Here is a 27,196-nt window from a genome sequence, read left to right as displayed (position 1 = left end):
ATTCACTATTGTTCAGTCAATCACCATCTTTCCAGAAGTGTGCTGATGTCACAATTTGGATTACCCTCAAACTGTAATGTCCCTATCCATCCTTCAGAGCAGAAGCACTGCCATTCTCATCTCCAGGACTCAAAACTGGCTAACTAGTTTCCCTGAATCTCTTCATAAAAGTTATCTTGTTTACACTCTAACACTCAGTCCTTTAAATACCACTTATCTCCATTCACTGCCATCTAACACACTCATACCAGCCTGCTGGATGCTCAAGCTCCTAAAACTCAAAGCCTCTTTTACCCATGTTTTCCATCTGTTCCTGGGATGATGCCTACCTATCCTACCTTCCACCTTACATTTATACACTATACACTCAATACACTCTCCATCCTCTCTACATACCCAAACCACATCAGCAACCCCTTTGAATTATACTTTTGGTGACCCAACATCGCCTTTCAATTTTTACTATGAATTATCTGTGTGATATTCACACCATAAGTAAGTATCTCCACTACCTAATTTAAACTCATATAATTACCAATAATTCCATGGGGAAGTGGAACAGAATTCTTCCTTTGTAAGCAATGCGTGTTGTAAGAGGCGGCTAAAATGCTGGGAGCAAGGAACTAGTAACCCCTTCTCCTGCATATATTACTAAATGTAAAAGGAGAAACCTAGGTAGTAGGTTGGTAGACAGCAACCACCCAGGGAGGTACTACCATCCTGTCAAGTGAGTGTGAAACAGAAGCCTGTAATTGTTTTACATGTTGGTAGGATTGCTGGTGTTTTTTTTTCTGTCTCATAAACATACAAGATTTCAGGTACGTCTTGTTACTTCTACTTACACTTAGGTCACACTACACATACATGTACAAGGATATATATACACACTCCTCTGGGTTTTCTGCTATTTTCTTTCTAGTTCTTGTTCTTGTTTATTTCTTCTTATCTCCATGGGGAAGTGGAACAGAATTCTTCCTCTGTAAGCCATGTGTGTTGTAAGAGGCGACTAAAATGCCGGGGGCAAAGGGCTAGTAATCCCTTCTCTTATATAAATTACTGAATTTAGAAAGAGAAACTTTCGTTTTTTTTTTTTTTTTGGCCACCCTGCCTTGGAAGGATATGGCCAGTTTGTTGAAAAAAATAAAAGGAGAAACTTTTGTTTTTCCTTTTTCGCCACCCCGCCTTGGTGGGATATGGCTGGTGTAATTTGAGCATACATACAGAGGTACAAAAAAATACAGGTTGAAAGAAGAATTACCAATAAGTAGCTACAGGAAAAACATGGTTTTCCATCTTCAGTATTTAACCATCGTACATCTGATAACATTTCCAGTAGCTGTAGATGTACCTCCTATTGTATTCTGACTCACAAAAATGTAATAACACAACTGCAAATAAACCACAAAACAAGTGGTTTGTTTCTATGATTTTTTTTCTTTTTGTAATGCAGCAGCCATCTTCCACCAAGGCAGGGTGACTTAACCCGTAAACAGTCCAAGCAGATCTACGTTCACATGTGTAGTGCTACAAAAGTAGATCTACATTTTTTTTACATATTTTCAAATATATCAAAAAAAAAAAGTAGATCAAAGTTTTTGTACACATTTTCAAATGTAAAAAAAAAAAAGAAGATCTACTTTTTTTACATACTTTCAAATGTTGAAAAAACGTATATATACGTTTGGACCGTTTACGGGTTAAAAAGAAAAACCAAAGTTTTTCTTTTTATATTTAGTAATTTGTAATTGTTTTACATGATGGTAGGATTGCTGGTGTTTTTTTTTCTGTCTCATAAACATGCAAGATTTCAGGTACGTCTTGCTACTTCTACTTACACTTAGGTCACACTACACATACATGTACAAGCATATATATACACACCCCTCTGGGGTTTCTGCTATTTTCTTTCTAGTTCTTGTTCTTGTTTGTTACCTCTTATCTCCATGGGGAAGTGGAACAGAATTCTTCCTCCGTAAGCCATGCATGTTGTAAGAGGCGACTAAAATGCCGGGAGCAAGGGGCTAGTAACCTCTTCTCCTGTATAAATTACTAAATTTAAAAAGAGAAACTTTCATTTTTCTTTTTGGGCCACCCTGCCTTGGTGGGATACGGCCGGTTTATTGAAAAAAAAAAAAAAAAAAAAAAAAAGTAATTTACACAGAAAGGGTTACAAGCCCCTTGTCCCCTCAGGGAAGGTTCCTTGATGTTGGTGAGGGGCTCTTGATTTAGGGAATTGGATCTGTGCTCCAGTTCCCCGAATTAAGCCTGAATGCCTTCCACATCCCTCCCAGGCGCTGTATAATCCTACGGGTTTAGCGCTTCCCCTTGATTATAATAATAATACAAGCCCCTTGCTCCCAGCATTTTAGTCACCTCTTAGGACAGTCATAGCTTATGTAGGAAGGATTCTCTTCCATTTCCCCATGGAGATTCTACCCTATACACACACACAATATTATCATGACTTAACAAAGTCATGAATATAGAACTATGACAATAAGATTGCCTATTTAATGCTGCTACTGACTGATATTCCTTTGTGTGATCACTTATTGCAAGTGTCTTTATAGTGTCCTTGCACCTTGTCCTTATGTAATAACTATACTCAAACAAAAGTGTCGGGCCTATATGATAATACATCACAGACATAAACTAATTTACCTGATGTTAGTGTTGTTCTTTTCATTAAGTTGCTGTAGACTCTGAGCTCCACTATATATACCAAGTTGCTCAAATTTGTGGGTGAGCACCACTACCGTCTCTGCTTCATTTTCCTTGGCCCACTTCAGTGCTGCTTCTATATTCACCTCCCCAATTATCGTCTGGAAAATTTATAAGTTATAATTACCAGGAATATTATGCCTGCACTCTGAAGGAGGGGTGTTTATGTTGCAGTTTTATAACTGTAGTGTAAGTGTGCCTCTGGCAAGACAGCGATGAAGTGAATGATGAAAGTTTTTCTTTTTTGGGCAACCCTGCCTTGGTGGGAAAAAACCGATGTATAAATAAAATAAAATATAAAGTTTTTAATGATCTTCAGAGTTGCAAGCAAAAACAAATATTTTTATTCACAAAGAAAGAAGAAAAAGAAATAATCACAAGAAACAAATAATAATAATAACAATAAAATTATTATTATTATTATTATTATTATTATTATTCATAGGTAGTAGGTTGGTAGACAGCAACCACCCAGGGAGGTACTACCATCCTGCCAAGTGAGTGTAAAATGAAAGCCTGTAATTGTTTTACATGATGGTAGGATTGCTGGTGTCTTTTTTCTGTCTCATAAACATGCAAGATTTCAGAGTACATCTTGCTACTTCTACTACATAGGGTCACACTACACACATACATGTATATGTTGTATATTTCCTCTGAGTTCTCTTTGATTTTATCTAAATAGTTCTTGTTCTCATTGCTTTTTGTATATATCCATGGGAAGTGGAATAAAAATCTTTCCTCCATATTGTGCGTGTTGTAAAAAGTCAACTAAACTGCAGGAACAATAGCTAGTAGCCCCTTTTCCGTATAGCCTACTAAAAGAAAAGAAAAACCATCAAAGTGGGATGTTTGAATAACTGTATTAGATGTTGTGCGAATGATGACAAAAGAGATGATTGTGGATGTTATGAATGAGGAAAACCGATGTCTGGTTGATGAAACTAAACCTGAAGGGTGGAGAGTTTCAGTGGAAGAAATAAATGGGATTAAGTCAGGTTTCAAATAGAGTTAGAGCTAAAGTAGCAATAATGTTGAAGGATATGTTATGGCAGGAAAGAGAGATATAAATGTATTAATTCAAGAAGGATATATGGAATCAAACCAGAGTTGGATGTACAAAGTGGGTTATGGAGAGAGAGAGAGAGAGAGAGAGAGAGAGAGAGAGAGAGAGAGAGAAAGAGAAGAGAGAGAGAGAGAGAGAGAGAGAGAGAGAGAGAAAGAGAGAAAGAGAGAGAGAGAGAAGAGAGAGAGAGAGAGAGAAAGAGAGAGAAAGAGAGAAAGAGAAAGAGAGGAGAAAGAGAGAAAGAGAGAGAGAAGAGAGAGAAAGAAAGAGAGAGAAAGAGAGAGAGAAAGAGAAAGAGAGAGAAAGAGAGAAAGAGAGAGAAAGAGAAAGAGAGAAAGAAAGAAGAAGAGAAGAGAGAGAGAGAGAGAGACAGAGAGAGGGCAGAGAGAGAGGGCAGAGAGAGAGAGAGACAGAGAGAGAGAGAGACAGAGAGAGAGACAGAGAGAGGGCAGAGAGAGGGCAGAGAGAGGCAGAGAGAGACAGAGAGAGAGACAGAGAGACAGAAAGAGAGACAGAGAGAGAGAGAGAGAGAGAGAGAGAGAGAGAGAGAGAGAGAGAGAGAGAGAGAGAGAGAGAGAGAGAAAGAGAAGAGAGAGAGGCTCCTCAAATCATTTAGATAACCTACAAGCTATTGTAGAGGCCAGTAAGCCTGCATCAAGTGACGTAAGCTGCTCAGCTGATGGCGACACTATTGACAAAGACTGGAAGTCCCACACTGAGCTTAACTCAGGGTAAACAACTAGTGGAATTCTGTCATATCGCTAAGGTCCCACTGAGACTGACAGAGTTCAAAACACTACCTTTAGAATCTAACACAACAATTCTCCCCAATACACCACAGAGGAACAAATCCCCTCTCTTTCCAGCATGAAGCCTTGGATCTATTAATTCCTCACCACGACATCTCTTAACTACTGCCGATCTATGACAGTGCATACCATCTCTGATCCTACTGTCAGCACACCTGCCGATACTATTCACGATCTGGTAGCAGTGCTTTAGTGGCAGAAGTTGATTCTGAGCCAGGAGTTTCCTCACCAGAAAATGATTGCAGTTAATGATCGGGAACTATCCACTGCCTGATCACTACTCTTGCGATGCGGAACAGCAGGGACACATCTGTCAGAACTGGTAAGAGAGCCCAGGGGCAGAGGACGTGGAGGAGAAGACATCTACAGCCGTCTCACCCTCCACTAACACAGTTCCAGCGGCAAGAATCTGAGGATAAATCTGCAAAGAGCTCAGGAGAGTGCAACGTCCTAGTCCACCCTCCCAGGCACCTAGGCTGTACTCTCGCTGTCACGGAAGGGGCACACTGCCAACAACTGCCTCACGAGATACCAAGGTGTAAGTACTGCTACAAGAAAGGACATAGGGGCAGTGTCGGAAGAAAAAGGAACCTGACAGACAGGCCACCTGTTTCAGAGACCTGTTCTCAGAACAAACCAGCAGGATCTCTGAATTGGTGAACACTCTCATACCCACTTAGCTACTCCTATCCCAGCCCAGCAGGTGGGACTGTGCCTTATACAAGACCACAGACCACATCCCTGCAGCTGCCTCAGTACCTACCTCTCTCAGAGCAGGCACCAACCATTCCCTACACACCCACCTCAAGCTGACCACTTCATCACTTGAGGAGCCAGTCTCATCCTGTTGTAGCATTAGGATTTCATACACTAATGTTGGAGAAGCTCACCACATAGTTTGTGAACACTCGCGTCCCGGTGTGAAAGTAGCTGTTGTTAGGCTATTTTGGATGACAGGACTCAGAAAGGTGCAAAGAATTGCTGAATACCCCTCATGGATGAGAAGAGAAGACAAGGGCAAGGAGGCATTGCATAGCCACTTCTCTACAAGAAATATTCATACCCAGCATTGATGTTTGCACTACACATCTTGAGAATGATGTTCTTCAAAGCTCTGTATAAACACTAGTACCTCTGTACTAGCATGCCTAATACAGACCTCAGTGGCATGCGAATATCAACTTCCTAATGGGAAAATATTGACTCCCTTCTGCTACAACACAACTGTAACATAATATTATAATTGTTGGTGACCTCAACCAGCACAACATATACAGAGGACTTTGATGACCTTCTTGCAGTGTTTGACACTTGAGAAACTTTGTTGATTTCCTACTCCTTATCTCTGGCTCCTCCCCTGGCCAGTAGTAGTGATCTGGCAGAAAGCATAGTCACTTGTCCAACCCCTCGGCTATGTTAAGATCGTCTGACCACAAGGCTGTTTCACGACACTTAAGATCCCAGCAAGAGCGAGGTGAGAGTCCACATGCACAACCTGGCTATGGGAAAGGAAGTAATTGGCTGGCCCTTTGCTCTGAGCTCGCCACCACCGACTGGAATGCTCTTCTCCAGGGATGTTGACAGCAAGTAGAAAGCCTTCACTGGCATCCTTAATCTACCAACAAAGAACACATTCCTCACGACAATATGTGGCCAAGCCTACAAGATCAGCCTTGGTTTGGGTTTCCATTGTAGAGGCTGCTGCTAAGTACAGAGCATGGCTGAGTATAAAGACATCCTACCTACCAGAACTTGCACATGCAAACCTGTAGGCATGTAGGTGATGTTCAAAAGTGGGCCATTGCTAAATGGGAGTGGACACTAAGAAGAAGCTGGCATCAGGTAGGGTAGGAAAACCTGGTGGTCCTAGTCAGACAGACAAGGTTATCTGCCTGATGAACTTATTCCCACCTCTGCATCGACAGGATGGGCCCACCTCTGCAAGTATTAGTCAGAAGGCCAGACCTCTTTGCTGAACACTTTGCTGCAAAATGCAAGTTCCTGATCAGCAAGGGACCCTCCTTGGCTAAGCTGCAGAACACAATGTCAAAACTGTCAGTGGTGACAATAAGGCAGGAGGAGTGCATTTCCTGCCCGTCCTTGACCAAGAAAGGCTGTGGAGGCCCAGACAGTTGAGCCCAAGATTGTTTGAAGATGTGCAGACCAGCTAACTAGCACATAACTCGCATCTTTCAACACACTCGTGCGACAATGGCCCTCTCCATGGGAAAAAGAGGCAAATGCTTAGTCCCTGTTGCAAAAGAAAGAGCCAGGCCAAGAAATCAACGAGTACAGACCAGTGTCACTCCTGTCAATCACTGGTAAGATCCTTAAACAATTATCTCAAGACAAATGACAGATTTTTTGATTACCGCTCACTACTTTACTTGATCGTCAATGGCTTCCAGGAAAGTTACTCTGCTGCTGATCTGTTGCTAAACCTCTCCCTGCGTGGCACCAGTCACTGGATGAATCCAAGTCAGCTGGTAGCACTGGACATTGCTGAAAAGCTGGGCGGAGTGTGGCATAGGGCCTCTTAGCAAAACTGGCTTTAAATTGCAGGCTCTCTGCTATATCTCCTCTAAGTGATTCCTTGTGGTAGATCTCTAAAATTATGTCCTCAATGGAACGGAAGTCAGCAAGGCATCCTATTGGGACAAGCGTTCCCTGAGGAAGGCGATGCTGGTCCATATTATGGAATGTCTACTTCAGCGACCTTCTTCATCTCATCCCAGAATCCACATGCATATGCAGACGGCTGTACACAACCATTCCACTTATCCAGAAGAAATGCCAGCTGCTCTAAAAGCTACATCAATCACCAGCTGAGAGCTATATCAGCTTAGAAATGATGCGTATGCTGTTGCACCTGAGAAAGCGCAAATGATGATCGATCCTCTAGGCACCATGATGGTAATGCTGTACCCAATGGTAAAGATCGATGGAGAGATGTTGGCACCTGGAGAAAGTTGATATCCTTGAGGTGAAATTTGACTCCGACTAACCGCGAAAACATGTTGTAAATCTTGCAACCAAACCCATGGAAGCTGCAGCACTTAGCAGTATCTAGCATCTGCTTGACCAGTAGGGTTGTGCAAGATCCTATCACGAGAGCACAGAATGCGCTCACACCTTGAGTATGCTCCACTTTCTTGGATTGCCTGCCCCCTCTCATCTCGACTGCTGGACAGAGTAAGAGAACAGGCAGGCGTCTCATCTCTGTACCATCCTGGATAGATCTGTATTTCAGCAGGCCTTCAACATAGGAGGATGTGGGTGGCACTTACTGTTATGTACAAGGCCAATGTTATGAAATACTGCACTTGGATCCACCTTCAGGGACAGTGTGAAACAAGCTTTTATGCCACAAGGCGGGCAGAAAGCAGCAGCTTCACTCTGTGTACCTTCTCCAGAACATCCTCCATCTGAGATCCATACATACCCAGGATGACTCAGTATGGAACACATTCGTACAGCATAATATCGAGATAAAGTCAGTTGATCAAATGAAAATGCTGGCCCACAGATGGCTCCAACTTCATCCTGTCCCGTGCTTGTATGTCTCATAACAATAAAATGCTCAAATGAGCTGGTCATGGGTAACAGCTCTTAGCTTGCATAATAAGTTCAAGATATAACCTGTAATATGGCTGTCAATAAGCTAGGGATATAACAACTTGTCAAACCCTGTGTAAAAAAAAAAAAAAAAAAAAAAAAAAAAAAAAAAAGAGAGAGAGAGAGAAGAGAGAGAAAGAGAAAGAGAGAGAGAAAGAGAGAGAGAGAGAGAGAGAGAGAGAGAGAAAGAGAGAGAGAGAGAAAGAGAGAAAGAGAAAGAGAAGAGAAGAGAGAAGAGAGAGAAGAGAAGAGAGAGAAGAGAGAGAGAGAAGAAGAGAAGAGAGAGAGAGAGAGAAAGAGAAAAGACTGTATCAAAACTGTCAGAGGGTGACATCCTCAACAAAAATCACTATCCTAGGCCAAGAAAAGGCTGTGGGCCCAAGACAAGTTGAGCCCAAGATTGTTGAGAAGATGTGCAGACCAGCTAGCAGCACCTCTAACTCGCATCTTTCAGCACTGCCTAATTGCAGTGCAATGGCCTCCATGGAAAGGAGCCGATGTAGTCCTGTTCACAAAAGAGAAAGAGGCAGGCAAGAATCAGCAACTAGACCAGTGTCCTCCTGTCAGAAATCACTGGTAAGATCCTTGAGACAATAATCTCAAGACAAATGACAGATTTTTGGCTACACTCACTGCTTTGCTTGATCGTCAATGTGGCTAGGAAGATCGCTCTGCTGCTGATCTGTTGTTAAACCTCTCCACTAAGTGGCACCAGTCACTGGATGAATCCAAAGTCAATGTGGTAGCACTGGACATTGCTGGTAGCTTTCGACCGGGTGTGGCACAGGGCCTCTTAGCAAAACAGCTTTGATTGCAGGCTCTCTCATTATGTCTCCTCATTTTAGCCTTCATCAAATAGATCTCTACAGAGTGCAGTCCTCAATGGAGCCGGAATCAACCAAGACATCCTATTGGGGCAAGCGTTCCACAAAGAGTGTGCTAGGAGTCCACTGTTATGAATATCTCAACTAACGACCTTCTTCTTCTGTCCCAGAATCACATGCATATGCAGACGACTGTACTGACATTCCCATATCCAGAGAAGAAATGCCAGCTGCTCTAAGCTACATCAATCACCAGCTGAAATATATCAGCTTGGGGGAAATAGATGGCAAGTAACATTTGCACCTCGAAGCGCCAAATGATGATCGTCTCTAGGCACCATGATGGTAATGCTGGTGCAGTAGTAAGGATGAATGGGAGGATGTTGGCACCTGGAGAAAAGTTGATATCCTTGGGGTGAATTTGACTCCCAAACTAATACTTGAAGACCATCATTAAATCTTGCAAACAAGGCAGCCAGGGAGCTTGGCACTTGCGTATCTGCATAGCCGGCCAGTGGGGTTGCAAGATGCTGTGCGAGGCACAAATGCGCTCACACCTTGAGTATGCTCCACTTTCTTGGTTTTGCCTGTCCCCCTCATCTCATTCTGTGACCAGGCTAGAGAACAAGAGCAAGGCGTCTCATCTAGCCTGATTTATCCTGAGATGGATCTGTCATTTCAGCAGAGCCTTCAACATAGGAGGAGAGGGATGTGGGTGGCCTTACTGTTATCTTACAAGGCCAATATTGTCAAAATACCACTTGGATCCATAGGAGACAGTGTAGAAGTCAAGCTTTTATGCCACAAGGCGGGCAGAAAGCAACCTTCACTCTGGCTGTACCCTTCTCCAGAACATCACTCCATCTGAGATCATACATACCCCAGGATGACTCGGTATGGAACACATTTGCGTTCAGCGCCAATGATGTCAGAGATAACGTCAGTTGATCAAATGAAAATGCTAGCTTTGAATGGCTCCAACTTCATCCTGTTCCCTACTTGTATGTCTCATAACAATAAAAAATGCTTTCAAATGAGCTGATGTAGTGACAGCTCTGTAGCTTGTCAATAAGTTAGGAATCCTTAACCTGTAACAAACTAAGCTTGTCAATAAAGCTAGGGATTATTAACCTTGTCAAACCATGTGTAAAAAAAAAAAAAAAAAAAAAAAAAAAAAGAGAGAGAGAGAGAGAAGAGAAGAGAGAGAAAGAGAGAGAGAGAAAGAGAGAGAAAGAGAAAGAGAGAGAGAAAGAGAGGGAGAAAGAGAAAAGAGAGAAAGAAGAGAAGAGAAGAGAGAGAGAGAGAGAGAGAGAGAGAGAGAGAGAGAGAGAGAGAGAGAGAGAGAGAGAGAGAGAGAGAGAGAGAGAGAGAGAGAGAGAAAGGTATAAGAGACATCCTACCACCTATAACAGGAACTTGCACATGCAAGCCTGTAGGCATATGGGTGATGTTCAAAAGTGGTGACCCCTTCGTGAGAATTCTGGACACTAAAAGAAGCTGGCATCAGGTAGGGTGGGCTCAACCTGGTGGTCCCTGGTCAAGGACAGACAAGGTTATCTGCCTGATGAACTTCATTCACCTCAAATCAGCAGGATGGGACCACCTCTACTAGTAGTCAAGAGAGGCAGACCTCTTGCTGAACACTTTGCTGCAAAGTGCAGTTCTGATCAGCAGGAGCCACCACTCCTTGGCTGTTTGCAAGAACTGTCTGTAAAGCTAATTAAAGTGACAATAGGCAGGAGGGTGCACTTCCTTCTTAAATCGCTTGACCAAGAAAGGCTGTGGAGGCCCAGACAAGTTGAGCCCAAGATTGTTGGGAAGATGTGCAGACCAGCTGGCAGCACATCTGCTCGCATCTTTCAGCACTGCCTAGTACAGTGTAAATGGCCCTCATGGAAAGAGGCAAATGTAGTCCCTGTTCCACAAAAGAAGAGCAGAGCAGAAATCATGCCTGGAATGGTATGCTCTGTAATGCCGGTAAGATCCAGGACAATAATCTCGAGAATAAATGACAGAATTTTGGCTACCACTCACTGCTGTGATCGTCAATATGGCTTCAGGAAGGTTACTCTGCTGCTGATCTGTTTATTTAAACCTCTAAACTAAGTAGCTGCTAGTCACTGGGTGGATCAAGTCAGCTGTGTGGTAGCACTGGACACTGGCCTTTTCGACCCAGGTTATGGCATCAGGGCCTCTTGGCAAACTTCAAGCACTGGGGTGCAGAGCTAACATATCTCCTCAGTGATTACCTTCATAGTAGATCTCTAAGTGTAGTTCTCAATGAGATGAATCAACCAGAACATCCTATTTGAGCCGTGTTCCACAAGGAGCGTGCTGGGTCCATTGTTATGGAATGCCTACTTCTTGTTCTTCATCTGTCTGATCACATGTGTGCAGATGACATACACTGACATTCACTTATCCGAGAGAAAGTACCAGCTGCTCTAAGCTATCAATCACCGGCAGAGGCTATATCAAAGCAGAGGAAATAGATGGCAGGTAACATTTGCACCTGAAAATGCAGAAATGATGATCTCTGACACCATGACTAATGCCCAGTGCAGTAATGAGATGAATGGGAGGTGTTGGCACCTGGAAGAGGTGATATCCTTCAGGAGTGAGGTGACTCAAACTCTCATGAAAGAACCATGTTGTAAAATCACACCAAACAAGGCAGCCAGGAAGCTTACAGCACTTAGCATTATCATCTAGCCGGCAATGCAAAGTTTGCAGATCTGTATGAAGACTTTCATTACACCTCACACACCTTGAGTATGCTCACTTTGCTTGGTTTGCTGCCTCTCATCTGCGACTGTGACGGAAGTAGAGAACAGAGCAAGGCGTCATCTCTGCCTGGGCCCATCTTGGATGGTCATGAACTAAATGGAAGGCCTTCAACATAGGAGGATGGCCTTGCTGCTCTTAAGGCGATGTTGTCAAATCTCCACGCTTGATCCGCCAGGACAGCATGAAACAAGCTTTGTGCTGAGTGAGCAAGCAGCAACTTCACTCTGGCTGTACCCTTCTCAGAACATCACTCCATCTGAGATCCTTACATACCCAGGATAGCTCAGTCAGGAACATTCAGCACAGCATAATGATGTCAGCGAGATAAAGTCAGTTGATCAAATGAAAATGCTGGCCACAGATGGCTCCAACTAATCTTGTTCCCCTCTTGTATGTCTCATAACAATAAAATGCACTTTCAAATGAGCTGACATAGGTAACTTAGCTCTTGAAAGCACGCCAATAAGGTTAAGATGTAGCCTGTAAATGGCTTGTCATTAGCTAAGGATTACTTGCGTGAAGCCCTGAGTGAAAAAAATTAGAGACAAGAGAGAGAGAGAGAGAGAGAGAGAGTGTGAGAGAGAGAGAGAGAGAGAGACAGAGACAGAGAGAGAGAGACTGAGACAGAGAGACAGAGACAGAGAGAGGAAGAGAGAGAGATAGAGAGAGACAGAGGGAGACAGAGAGAGAGAGAGAGAGAGACTCCAAACTAACCATAGAAGAACCATGTTGTAAATCTTGCAAACAAGGCAGCCAGGCTTACTTAAGCATCTAGCATCTAACATTGATGGGGTTACCAAGATATATGCGAGGCACAAGTGCGCTCCACCTTAGTATGCTCCACTTTCTTGGTTTGCCTGTCCCCACTCATCTCACGACTGTAGAGTAGAACAGAGCAAGACATGCCATCTCTGGCCTGGACCCATCCTGGATGGATCTGTCATTTTCAGCAGAGCCTTCCAGCATAGGAGAGGGGGATGTGATCCTCTCCTCCACTCCTCCGTACACTTGGATCACTTGAGGACAAGCGCGGAAACAAGCTTTTTATGCACAAGGCGGGCAGAAAGCAGCAACTTCACTCTGGCTATACCCCTTCTCCAGAACATCACTCATCTGAGATCATACATACCCAGGATGACTGGTATGGAACACATTCGTTCAGCATAATGAGTATCAGCGAGATAGCGTCAGTTGATCAAATGAAAATGCTGGCCCACAGATGGCTCAACTACATCTGTTTGCTTTGTATGTCATAACAATAAAAATACTTTCAAATGAGCTGACGATGGTAACAGCTCTTGAAGCATCAATAAAACAAGGATCATAACCTTGTCAAACCATGTATGAGAGAGAGAGAGAGAGAGAGAAACGACTGTACTGAGCATTCCACTTATCCAGGAAAATGCAGCTGCTCTAAGCTACATCAATCACCAGCTGAGAGCTATATCAGCTTGGAAATAGATGGCAAAGTAACATTTGCACCTGAAAGCGCCGTGATGGTAATCTCTAGAGCACCATGATGGTAATGCTGGCGCAGTAGTAAGGATGAATGGGACGATCTTGGCACAAAAATGCTTTCAAATGAGCTGATGTAGGTAACAGCTCTTGGCTTTGCCAATAAAGTTTAAGAGATCCAACCAACACCAAATAGCTGTCAATAAAGCTGAGGATCCTTGTCAAACCCTGTGTAAAAAAAAAAAAAAAAAAAAAAAAAAAAAAAAAAAAAGAAATTGCGATGTTGGTGAGCACGTGGGTGAATTATGAACAAAGTGTAGGAAATTACTTGTAGTTTAGGGATTTCAATGCTAAAGTAGGTAAAAATATTTGTGGAAAATTGTATTAGTTTGTTAGATTATGTATTGGTGGATAAAAAGCTTGATGGGTAGGCTTCAAGATGTACGTTTATAGAGAGAGCAACTGATATATCGGATCATTATTTAGTTGTAGCTACAGTTAGAGTAAAGTAGATGGGACAGAGAGGAAAATGAAGTAACAACAAGTAGAGAGAGGGTAAGTGTATAAAATAAAGTATAAAGAAGCTAGAAGCGAGACATAGCTACTATTGGCAGAAGGTGGACTAGTGAAGTATGGGTAGTGAGGGGTTGAAGAGGGTTGGAATAGTTTAAAGTGGTATTGAATGTAGAGGCAGAAGTTTGAGGTTATAGGAGGGTGGGGCAGGAGGGAAAGAGGTGATTGGTGGAATGATGAAGTAAAGGTGTGATAAAGAGAAAAAGGTAAACATACAGGAGGTTTTTAAGAGAAGGTTATAAGAAGAGTAGAGTATATGGAAAGTAAAAGAAAGGTGAAGAGAGTGGTGAGAGAGTGCAAAAGGAGCGCAGATGATAGATTGGGAGAGGCACTGTCAAGAAATTTTTATAAAAATAAGAAAAATTTTTAGAGTGAAATAAACAAGTAAAGAAAGCCTAGGGAACGAATGGATATGTCAGTTAAAAACAGAGTAGGGGAGTTAGTAGATGGGGAGATGGAGGTATTGGGTAGATGGCGAGAATATTTTGAGGAACTTTTAAATGTTAATGAAGAAAGGAAGGCAGTAATTTCATGCACTGGCAAGGGAGGCATAACATCATTCAGGAGTGAAGAAGAGCAGGATGTGAGTGTGGGGAAGGTGTGTGAGGCATTATGGAGAATGAAAGGGGGTAAAGCAGCTAGAAGTGATGGAATTATGACAGAAATGTTAAAAGCAGGGGGGAATATATAGTGTTCGAGAGGTTGTTTTTTGTTAGTATGAAAGAGGGGAAGGTACCTAGGGATTGGCAGAGACAATGAATAGATCCTTTATACAAATGGAAGAGGGACAAAAGAGATCGTAAAAATTATAGGGGAATAAGTTTATCGAGTATACCAGGAAACGTGTACAGTAGTGTTATTATTGAAAGAATTAGAAGTAAGACAGAGAGTGTGATTGCGGATGAGCAAAGAGGCTTTAGAGTGGGTAGGGGATGTGTAGATCAAGTGTTTACATTGAAGTATATTTTTTTTTTTAACAAGTCGGCCGTCTCCCACCGAGGCAGGGTGACCCAAAAAAGAAAGAAAATCCCAAAAAAGAAAATACTTTCATCATCATTCAACACTTTCACCTCACTCACACATAATCACTGTTTTGCAGAGGTGCTCAGAACACAACAGTTTAGAAGCATATACGTATAAAGATACACAACATATCTCTCCAAACTGCTAATATCCCGAACCCCTCCTTTAGAGTGCAGGCATTGTACTTCCCATTTCCAGTACTCAAGTCCGGCTATATAAAAATAACCGGTTTCCCTGAATCCTTCACTAAATATTACCCTGCTCACACTCCAACAGATTGTCAGGTCCCAAATACCATTTGTCTCCATTCACTCCTATAGAACACGCTCATGCACGCCTGCTGAAAGTCCAAGCCCCTCACCCACAAAACCTCCCTTACCCCTTCCTTCCAACCTTTTCGAGGACGACCCTTGCCCTGCCTTCCTTCCCCTACAGATTTATACGCTCTCCATGTCATCCTACTTTAATCTAATCTCTCTATATGACCAAACCACCTCAACAACCCCTCTTCAGCCCTCTAACTAATACATGTACTTTTATTAACTCCACACCTTCTCCTAATTTCCACACTCCGAATTTTCTGCATAATATTTACACCACACATTGCCCTTAGACTGGACATCTCCACTGCCTCCAACCGTCTCCTCACTGCTGCATTCACAACCCAAGCTTCACGCTCATATAAGAGCGTTGGTACTACTATACTTTCACACATTCCCTTCTTTGCCTACATAGATAACGTTTTTTGTCTCCACATATACCTCAACGCACCACTCACCTTTTTTCCCTCATCAATTCTATGATTAACCTCATCCTTCATAAATTCATCCACCGACATGTCAACTCCCAAGTACAGTGGACCCCCGACATTCGATGGCATCGACATTTGATAAATCTGGCATTCGATGCATTTTAACGCAACAATTTTGCCTCTGCATTTGATGGAAAACCCGACATTTGATACGATTTGTACGAGACGTGTCCATGTGTGGCCTGAACTGCCCCGAGCGTGCCAGTGTTTACAAGCCAGCCAGTGTGCGCGCATCTAAGGATACATTCGGAACATTCCATATTATTACTCTTTTTGGGCTTGTTTCTGCAAAATAAGTAACCATGGGCCCCATGAAAGCTTCTAGTGCCAACCCTTTGAGAAAAAAGGTGCTAATGACTATTGAAATGAAGAAAGAGATAATTGCAAAGTATGAAAGTGGAGTGCGTGTGTCGGAGCTGGCCAGGTTGTATAGTAAATCCCAATCAACCATCTCTACTATAGTGAGCAGGAAAATGGCAATCAAGGAAGCTGTAGTTGCAAAAGGTGCAACTTTGTTTTCGAAACAGAGATCGCTAGTGTTAGAAGATGTTGAGAGACTGTTATTGGTGTGGATAAATGAAGAACAGATAGCAGGAGATAGCATCTCTCAAGCAATCATTTGTAAAAAGGCTAGGCAGTTGCATGATGATTTGGTAAAGAAATTGCCTGCAACTAGTGTTGATGTGAGTGAATTTAAGGCCAGCAAAGGTTGGCATACACAGTGTGGTAAGGCATGGTGAGGCTGCCAGTTCAGGCCAAAAAGCGGCTGAAAAATATGCGCATGAATTCAAGGAGTACACAGAGGCTGAAGGATTGAAACCTGAACAAGTATTTAATTGTGACGAAACAGGCCTGTTTTGAAAGAAAATGCCAAGCAGGACCTACATTACTCAGGAGGAAAAGGCACTCCCAGGACATAAGCCTATGAAAGACAGGCTTACTCTCTTGATGTGTGCTAATGCTAGTGGTGATTGCAAAGTGAAGCCTTTATTGGTGTAACACTCTGAAACTCCCAGAGTGTTCAGGAAAAATAATGTCCTCAAGGCTAATTTGTGTGTGCTGTGGAGGGCAACCAGTAAGGCATGGGTCACTAGGGACTTTTTCTATGACTGGTTACACCATGCATTTGCCCCCACTGTGAAAAATTACCTCCTGGAAAATAAATTGGACTTTAAGTGCCTCCTGGTATTAGACAATGCTCCTGGTCATCCTTCAGACGTGGCAGAGCGACTTTCTGCAGACAAGAGCTTCATTAAGGTGAAGTTTTTGCCTGCTAATACCACTCCTCTCCTGCAGCCCATGGACCAGCAGGTCATTTCCAACTTCAAGAAATTGTACACAAAAGCTATGTTACAAAAGTGCTTTATAGTGACCACAGAAACTCAACTGACTCTAAAAGAGTTTTGGAAGGATCACTTTAATATCCTCAGTTGTATAAACCTGATAGGTACGGCTTGGGAGGGAGTGACTAAGAGGACCTTGAACTCTGCTTGGAAAAAACTGTGGCCAGAATGTGTAGACAAAAGGGATTTTGAAGAGTTTGAGGCTAACCCTGAGATTCCTATGCCAGTTGAGGAATCCATTGTTGCATTGGGGAAGTCCTTGGGGTTGGAGGTTCGTGGGGAGGATGTGGAGGAGTTGGTGGAGGAGAACAATGACGAACTAACCACTGATGAGCTGCTAGATCATCTTCAATAGCAAGAGGCCAGACCTGAGGAAACTGCTTCGGAGGAGGGGATAGAGAAATTGAGGAAGTTGCCTACACCAAAGATTAAGGAAATGTGTGCAAAGTGGCTTCAAGTGCAAACCTTTTTTGATGAAAATCACCCTGACACAGCTATTGCAAGCTGTGCTGGTGACTATTCCACTGACAATGTTGTGAACCACTTTAGGAAAGTCATAAAGGAACGAAAGGTACAGGCCTCTATGGACAGATATGTTGTGCGACAGAAGTCCAGTGACTCTCAAGCTGGTCCAACTGGCATTAAAAGAAGAAGAGAAGTAACCCCGGAAAAAGACTTGATACCTCAAGTCCTAATGGAAGGGGATTCCCCTTCTAAACACTAACACCATCCACACTCTCCCCTCCTCCCATCCCATCAATCATCACCAGATCTTCATTAAAGGTAAGTGTCAATTATTCTATTGTTATTAACCCATTGTTATTGTTGTTACTGTAATTATTCTATTGCATTAAACTTAATAGTATTTCATGTGGTAAAATTTTGTTTTTCATACTTTTGGGTGTCTTGCTCAGATTAATTTAATTTCCATTATTTCTTATGGGGAAAATTAATTCGACTTTCGATATTTTCGACATTTGATGAGCTCTCAGGAACGGATTAATATCGAATGTCAAGGGTCCACTGTATCTGAAAACATTCACTTCTTCCATACTCCTCCTCCCCAATTTGATACCCAATTTTTCTTTATCTAAATCATTTGATACCCTCATCACCTTACTCTTTTCTATGTTCACTTTCAACTTTCTACCTTTACACACACTCCCAAACTCATCCACTAAACTTTGCAATTTTTCTTTAACCCTTTGACTGTTTCCGACATATAAATACGTCTTACGAGCCAATGTTTCTGACGTATTTATACGCACAAATTCTAGCGGCTTCAAATCAAACGCCAAAGGTCTGGTAGGCCTACACGAGAGAGAATGGGTCTCAGTGGTCGGTGTGCACCCTGTGAAAAAAATCTGGGACCCAGCGGTGCATTGTGGGAACGCCATGTTGTTAGTCCATTTTCACCATGCCTCTCGGTAAGAAGTTCCTCACTCCTCGGCGGATTGGAGGTCTTTTGTTCCCAAGTGATAGCTCTAACAGCGATGAATATGTCAGTGACAGTGAATTCCATGGTTTTGAAGTGAGTGTTACCGGAAAAAGTGCCCAGGATAACATAATTAGTAATGAAAACCCAGATGACCCACAACCTTCCACCTCTGGTGCTGTGCCGGCTTGTTCATGTTCACGTTCGCCTGTACCAGGACGAAAGAGGAAACTATTTGGTCGTGTACAACACCCAGATGTTAGCAGTGATAGTGATTTCAAGGTCATTGAAAGCAGTTCTAGTGACAGTGAGAGTGAATATTCCGCAGTGAAGCGGCAGTATGTACGACGTAGCATGCGGTCTGGTAGTGTTTCATATGTTGTTCCAAGGGGAAGGAGAAACTCTGGGAGCACATCCCATGGCCCTACACCACGACCTGATAGTGAAGATGATGATATTGTAACGATGGGTATGAATGGTGACAGTGAGGGAGGAGGCAGTGGTGGTGATAGTGAGGGTGGCACGGCCCATGTGGCACCATCAGCGGGCCACGCTACTACCCACGCTGCTGACGCAGCACAACAACCAGCCTCACCCTACCCCACACTCCCACAACCTGCACAACCACAACCTGCACAACCACAACCACGGTACAATATCCAGACCCCACCAGCAGACTGCATCTGGGATTGGCAGGACGGTGACGAGTTTCTTCCCAGTCCCCATGACTCTGATGAAACACAAAGTGGAATAAAGCCATCTTGTCCACTTGGGAACAATGCCAGTGAACTGGACTGCTTTGAGTTATTCTTCGATGAACCCCTGATGGACATCATTGTCAGGGAAACAAACACATACTGTGATTACACCATGGCAAATACAATTCTCTCACCAAAATCACGGCTACACAAGTGGAAGGAGACAACTGTGGCAGAGATGTACCTGTTTTTTGCCACAATAATGCTTATGCCACATGTGTATAAGCACACTGTCACCACATACTGGGCAACAGAACGCCTGATTTCAACTCCAGGTTTTAGTGACATTATAGGTGTCAATCGTTTCCTGATACTGTTACGTATGTTACACTTTTCAGACATAACCAGGCCTGACAGAAGCGACAGGTTATATAAGATCAGAAATGTGTTTATGTACCTGAAACAAAAGTGCTGCATGTATTTTTATCCCTTCAGGAAGCTTGTTATTGATGAGTCCTTGATTTTATTCAAAGGAAGACTCTCATTCAAGCAATATATACCAAGCAAGAGGAAACACTTTGGTATAAAGCTATTTGTACTGTGTGATTGCAGAAGTGGTCTAGTTTTGGATATAATTGTGTACACTGGCAGTAATACTTTGAGAGATACCATGAAGTTATTGGGTATCTCTGGTGATGTGGTTCGAACAATGATGGAACCATATCTTGGTAAGGGGCATATGTTATTTACTGATAACTGGTACACAAGCCCCTTACTCAGTGATTTCATGCGAGTGAACTTGACAGACGTGTGTGGCACAGTGCATGGTAATCGTAAACATATGCCAAGGTTCAACGCTGGCACTCGCAGAGTTGAGGTGCAAGCCTTTGCTGCCAATGACATCATGGCATTTCGGTGGCATGACAAACGTGATGTCACATTGTTGACATTAGTTCACAGAAACGAAATGGTACCCAGTGGCAGGGACAACAGAGAGACCAATGAACCCATTCTAAAGCCTGCAGCTGTCATGAACTACAACCTCAATATGCGCTTAGTGGACAAATGTGACATGCAGATTCGGTTTGCAGACTGTGTACGCAAGAGTTATAAGTGGTATATAAAACTTTTTTTCCATCTTGTTGATATCTCTATGCTGAATGCTTATAACATATACAAGTTGAAGACCAACAAAACACCAAAATATGGTGAATTTAGCCTGTCAGTAATCAGACAAATACATGTAATTGCAAAGTACCAAGGAGCAACTCCTGCAACAGACCAGCGCCCACAGACGTCATCTCGTTTGAGGCCTGGTGATCACTACCCCATACAACTGCCTCCTACTACTGCCAAGAAAAATGCTCAGAAGAGGTGTTATGTATGTATGCATACCACAAAACGCCCACAAACACGCAGAGACACTCGTTTTATGTGTGAGGAGTGTGAAGTGCCCCTCTGCATATACCCATGTTTCGAAGAGTTCCACAAGCTGCAGCAGTTCTAGGAACGTGGTTAGTGACTGTACATATGTATATATATTATGGAACAATAGTAATAAACATTGTTTTGTATTGTTTAATTGTGTAAACAAAGTGTATACACAAACTAATAGTGATAAAGTTTGTTCTGTTATTGTGTTGTAAATAATGAGTGTATATTTGAACAATGCACCTTACATTGGTCTCACAGGCCACATAAGTTACCTGGAAAAGAAAAATATTGAAAAATGCAAGAAACCTTTGAATTAGAGTAAATAAAAGAATACCGGGTGGGCGGCAGTCGCCGCTGTTGCCGTACGCACGTCACTTTCTGCAAACTTTGCGGCTCTATATCTCGGTAAGTACTGATGGCAAAAAAATTTTTTTAGGCTTAAAACACTACTAAAAATGTTCCTAACATTTTCATAAGAAAAAATAATTTTTTTTCGAATATTTGGCGACATAGAAAGACAGTTTCAGAGAGGGGCCTGAAACAGTCAAAGGGTTAAAATCTCCCATGAGCACAGTATCATCAGCAAAAAGCAACTGTGTCAATTTCCATTTTGTATTTGATTCCCCATAATTTAATCCCACCCCTCTCCCGAACACCCTAGTATTTACTTCTTTTACAACCCCATCTATAAATACAGTGGACCCCCGGTTAACGAACTTTTTTCATTCCAGTAGTATGTTCAGGTGCCAGTACTGACCGAATTTTTTCCCATAAGGAATATTGTGAAGTAGATTAGTCCATTTCAGACCCCCAAACATACACGTACAAACGCACTTACATAAATACACTTACATAATTGGTCGCATTTGGAGGTGATCGTTAAGCGGGGGTCCACTGTATATTAAACAACCATGGTGACATTACACATCCCTGTGTAATGGGAAGTATTCTCCCTCTCTTCTACACACCCTAACCTGAGCCTCACTATCCTCATAAAAAATCTTTACAGCATTTAGTAACTTACCACCTATTCCACATACTTGCAACATCTGCCACATTGCTCCCCTATCCACTCTATCATATGCCTTTTGTAAATCCATAAATGCAATAAAAACTTCCCTACCTTTATTTAAATACTGTTCACATACATGTAGGTAGTAGGTTGGTAGGCAGCAACCACCCAGGGAAGTACTACCGTCCTGCCAGATGACTGTGAAACAGAAACCTGTAACTGTTTTGCATGATGGCAGGATTGCTGGTTTCTTTTTCTGTCTCATAAACACGCTAGATAACAGGGATATCTTGCTACTCCTACTTACACTTTGGTCACACTTCACACACACGCACATGCATATATATATATATACATACATCTAGGTTTTTCTCCTTTTTCTAAATAGCTCTCATTCTTCTTTATTTCTTCTATTGTCCATGGGGAAGTGGAAAAGAATCTTTCCTCCGTAAGCCATGCATGTCATATGAGGCAACTAAAATGCCGGGAGCAATGGGCTAGTAACCCCTTCTCCTGTAGAAGATTTACTAAAAAAGAGAAGAAAAAACTTTATAAAACTGGGATGCTTGAATGTGCGTGGATGTAGTGCGGATGACAAGAAACAGATGATTGCTGATGTTATGAATGAAAAGAAGTTGGATGTCCTGGCCCTAAGCGAAACAAAGCTGAAGGGGGTAGGGGAGTTTCGGTGGGGGGAAATAAATGGGATTAAATTTGGAGTATCTGAGAGAGTTAGAGCAAAGGAAGGGGTAGCAGTAATGTTGAAGGATCAGTTATGGAAGGAGAAGAGAGAATATGAATGTTTAAATTCAAGAATTATGTGGATTAAAGTAAAGGTTGGATGCGAAAAGTGGGTCATAATAAGAGTGTATGCACCTGGAGAAGAGAGGAATGTAGAGGAGAGAGAGATTTTGGGAGCTGTTAAGTGAATGTATAGGAGCCTTTGAACCAAGTGAGAGAGTAATTGTGGTAGGGGATCTGAATGCTAAAGTAGGAGAAACTTTTAGAGAGGGTGTGGTAGGTAAGTTTGGGGTGCCAGGTGTAAATGATAATGGGAGCCCTTTGATTGAACTTTGTATAGAAAGGGGTTTAATTATAGGTAATACATATTTTAAGAAAAAGAGGATAAATAAGTATACAAGATATGATGTAAGGCGAAATGACAGTAGTTTGTTGGATTATGTAGTGGTAGATAAAAGACTGTTGAGTAGACTTCAGGATGTACATGTTTATAGAGGGGCCACTGATATATCAGATCACTTTCTAGTTGTAGCTACACTGAGAGTAAGAGGTAGATGGGATGCAAGGAGAATAGAAGCATCAGGGAAGAGAGAGGTGAAGGTTTATAAACTAAAAGAGGAGGCAGTTAGGGTAAGATATAAACATCTATTGGAGGATAGATGGGCTAATGAGAGCATAGGCAATGGGGTCAAAGAGGTATGGGGTAGGTTTAAAAATGTACTGTTAGAGTGTTCAGCAGAAGTTTGTGGTTACAGGAAAGTGGGTGCGGGAGGGAAGAGGAGCGATTGGTGGAATGATGATGTAAAGAGAGTAGTAAGGGAGAAAAAGTTAGCATATGAGAAGCTTTTACAAAGTAGAAGTGATGCAAGGAGGGAAGAGTATATAGAGAAAAAGAGAGAGGTTAAGAGAGTGGTGAAGCTATGTAAAAAGAGAGCAAATTTTGTTGAAAATAAGAAAAAGTTTTGGAGTGAGGAATTGTTAAATGTTGATGAAGATAGGGAAGCTGTGATTTTGTGTATAGGGCAAGGAGGAATAACATCTTGCAGGAGTGAGGAAGAGCCAGTTGTGAGTGTGGGGGAAGTTCGTGAGGCAGTAGGTAAAATGAAAGGGGGTAAGGCAGCCGGGATTGATGGGATAAAGATAGAAATGTTAAAAGCAGGTGGGGATGTAGTTTTGGAGTGGTTGGTGCAATTATTTAATAAATGTATGGAAGAGGGTAAGGTACCTAGGGATTGGCAGAGAGCATGCATAGTTCCTTTGTATAAAGGCAAAGGGGACAAAAGAGAGTGCAAAAATTATAGGGGGATAAGTCTGTTGAGTATACCTGGTAAAGTGTATGGTAGAGTTATTATTGAAAGAATTAAGAGTAAGACGGAGAATAGGAAAGCAGATGAACAAGGAGGCTTTAGGAAAGGTAGGGGGTGTGTGGACCAGGTGTTTACAGTGAAACATATAAGTGAACAGTATTTAGATAAGGCTAAAGAGGTCTTTGTGGCATTTATGGATTTGGAAAAGGCGTATGACAGGGTGGATATGGGGGCAATGTGGCAGATGTTGCAGGTGTATGGTGTAGGAGGTAGGTTACTGAAAGCAGTGAAGAGTTTTTACGAGGATAGTGAGGCTCAAGTTAGAGTACATAGGAAAGAGAGAAATTATTTCCCAGTAAAAGTAGGCCTTAGACAAGGATGTGTGATGTCACCGTGGTTGTTTAATATATTTATAGATGGGGTTGTAAGAGAAGTAAATGCGAGGGTCTTGACACGAGGCGTGGAGTTAAAAGATAAAGAATCACACATAAAGTGGGAGTTGTCACAGTTGCTCTTTGCTGATGACACTGTGCTCTTGGGAGATTCTGAAGAGAAGTTGCAGAGTTTGGTGGATGAATTTGGTAGGGTGTGCAAAAGAAGAAAATTAAAAGTGAATACAGGAAAGAGTAAGGTTATGAGGATAACAAAAATATTAGGTGATGAAAGATTGGATATCAGATTGGAGGGAGAGAGTATGGAGGAGGTGAATGTATTCAGATATTTGGGAGTGGACGTGTCAGCAGATGGGTCTATGAAGGATGAGGTGAATCATAGAATTGATGAGGAGAAAAGGGTGAGTGGTGCACTTAGGAGTCTGTGGAGACAAAGAACTTTGTCCTTGGAGGCAAAGAGGGGAATGTATGAGAGAATAGTTTTACCAACACTCTTATATGGGTGTGAAGCATGGGTGATGAATGTTGCAGCGAGGAGAAGGCTGGAGGCAGTGGAGATGTCATGTCTGAGGGCAATGTGTGGTGTGAATATAATGCAGAGAATTTGTAGTTTGGAAGTTAGGAGGAGGTGCGGGATTACCAAAACTGTTGTCCAGAGGGCTGAGGAAGGGTTGTTGAGGTGGTTCGGACATGTAGAGAGAATGGAGCGAAACAGAATGACTTCAAGAGTGTATCAGTCTGTAGTGGAAGGAAGGTGGGGTAGGGGTCGGCCTAGGAAAGGTTGGAGGGAGGGGGTAAAGGAGGTTTTGTGTGCGAGGGGCTTGGACTTCCAGCAGGCGTGCATGAGCGTGTTTGATAGGAGTGAATGGAGACGAATGGTTTTTAATACTTGACGTGCTGTTGGAGTGTGAGCAAAGTAACATTTATGAAGGGGTTCAGGGAAACCGGCAGGCCGGACTTGAGTCCTGGAGATGGGAAGTACAGTGCCTGCACTCTGAAGGAGGGGTGTTAATGTTGCAGTTTAAAAACTGTAGTGTAGAGCACCCTTCTGGCAAGACAGTGATGGGGTGAATGATGGTGAAAGTTTTTCTTTTTCGGGCCACCCTGCCTTGGTGGGAGTCGGCCAGTGTGATAATAAAAAAAAAAAAAATAATAGTAAGTTGATATAAAAGAAAAATTTCTAGAATCTATTATAAAGGCAAAATCTGGTAGTGGTTAAAAGGATAGTCTATAAATTGTATTAAAAAATTAATGCACAGTTTAAAAGCTGGGTGAATATGATACACTGATTTAAAAAAAAAAAAAAAAAAAGATACGAGATAATGAGTTCAATTCGTGTTGGGCTCTAACAGTATTACCTGATATTGGAAACATAAACACATATGCAGTTTAATATGATCCTTTACTGACAACGTTTCGCCCACACAGTGGGCTTTTTCAAGTCACACAGGTGATTTTATACCTTTTATTTTCATTACCTGATATTGATTAAATTACTAACAAATATAAGAGATGAAAATAAGAAATGTTAAGTTTGTGAACAATAACTGTATAGGATCAAGACAGAAAAGTTAAAAGCATGCCAGGATATAGTTTGGGAGAAGCTGGTGCTTTTGTTCAGTAAATATATGAAAGCAGAAAGGTAGCCAGGGGTTGACAGAGAATGTGCTTAGTTCCTTTGTATCAAAGAATAATGAATAAAAGAGAATGTAAGAATGGTATTGAAATAAAACCTCTCATAAGGTAGCTTATGAGAGGTTTTTAAAAAGCAGAAGTGATATAAGACGAGCAAAGTATATGGAGAGTAAAAGAAAGGTGAAGAGAGTGGTTAGAGAGGCAAAAGTAGAGCAAATGATAGAGTGGGAAAGGCATTGTCAAGAAATTTTGAGAAAAATAAGAAAATTTGGAGTGAGATAACAGGCAGTGTAACATGGATGCCATGCTCTTGTACAAGGACCTGAGCAGGCACAGTAACATGGATGCCATGTTCTTGTACAAGGACCTGAGCAGGCACAGTAACATGGATGCCATGTTCTTGTACAAGGACCTGAGCAGGCAGGCACTGTAACTTGGATGCCATGTTCTTGTACAAGGACCTGAGAAAGCACAGTAACATGGATGCCATGTTCTTGTATAAGGACCTGAGCAGGCACAGTAACATGGATGCCATGCTCTTGTACAAGGACCTGAGCAGGCACAGTAGCATGAATGCCATGTTCTTGTACAAGGACCTGAGCAGGCACAGATACCACTTGCCACAATTAGCTTCAACACACTACAAAGACTGACTGACCTCTTTAAATTTGTTAATTAGCTGTAAAAGAGTGATGCCTTCAGAGAGGTTTATCTGCGCTAAAGTGTTCTCTGAGAAAGCCAGAGTGGTTGCTGCCGGGCTGGTCCCTCCTGACGTCAGCGTTATCACAGTTACTGCCGCTCCTTCATGACCCGTCACCTGTGTAATAACACTTTACTTGGTAAAGGTGAACTACTAGACTACATGTGTTCTTCACCTGTGTAATAACACTACTTAACAAAGGTGAACAACTTGCCTACATGTGTTCTTCATCTGTGTAATAACACTGCTTAACAAAGGTAAACTACTTGGCTATATGTGTTCTTCACCTTTGTAAAAACACTAATTAACAAAGGTGAACTACTTGTTTGCAGTGTTCTTCACCTGTGTAATAACACTTACCTTTGATATACCTTTGAAGAGTTTCAAGAGTTTAACTACTCTCAGAGCCCGGCCATGGGCCAGGCTTGTCTGGTGCTTGCCTGATCAACCAGGCTGTTGCTGCTGGAGGCCAGCTGCCCCACATATCCATCACAGCCTGGTTGATCTGGCACCTGGTAAAGATGTGTGTCCAGTTTCCTCTTGAAGGCTTCTACACTTGTTCGAGCAATGTTTCTGATATCTTCTGGCAAGATGTTGAATAGTCTGGGACCCCGGATGTTGATACAGTGTTCCCTTATTGTCCCCACTGCACCCCTGCTCCTCACTGGGTTTATTTTACACTTCCTCCCATATCTCTCACCCCAGTAGGTTGTTATGGCAGTGTGCAGATTTGGGACCAAGTCCTCGAGTACTTTCCAGGTGTATACAGTATTATCATTTATCTCTCTCTTCTGCTTCAGTGAGTACATGTTCAA

General features: G+C 42.3%; 1 protein-coding gene across 2 annotated transcripts in view; it reads right to left on the bottom strand.

Moving 5' to 3' along the window:
- The window catches only part of LOC128699934 (RNA-binding protein RO60), a 331,808-nt gene that overhangs the window by 20,368 nt on the left and 284,244 nt on the right, over positions 1–27,196 (bottom strand). For both annotated transcript variants that reach the window (XM_070102461.1, XM_070102462.1), the window contains exons 11-12: positions 26,340–26,498; positions 2,662–2,822 (exon numbers count right to left, since the gene is read on the bottom strand). In XM_070102461.1, coding sequence (XP_069958562.1) covers positions 2,662–2,822; positions 26,340–26,498 — 320 coding nt within the window. The remainder of the gene's footprint in view (positions 1–2,661; positions 2,823–26,339; positions 26,499–27,196) is intronic.

This window comes from Cherax quadricarinatus, chromosome 81 (genome assembly GCF_038502225.1).
Source record: "Cherax quadricarinatus isolate ZL_2023a chromosome 81, ASM3850222v1, whole genome shotgun sequence".
NCBI classification, from domain to species: Eukaryota; Metazoa; Arthropoda; class Malacostraca; order Decapoda; family Parastacidae; genus Cherax; species Cherax quadricarinatus.
The sequence above is the reverse complement of the archived record's forward strand: the minus strand, read 5'-3'. Positions and strand labels throughout refer to the sequence as shown.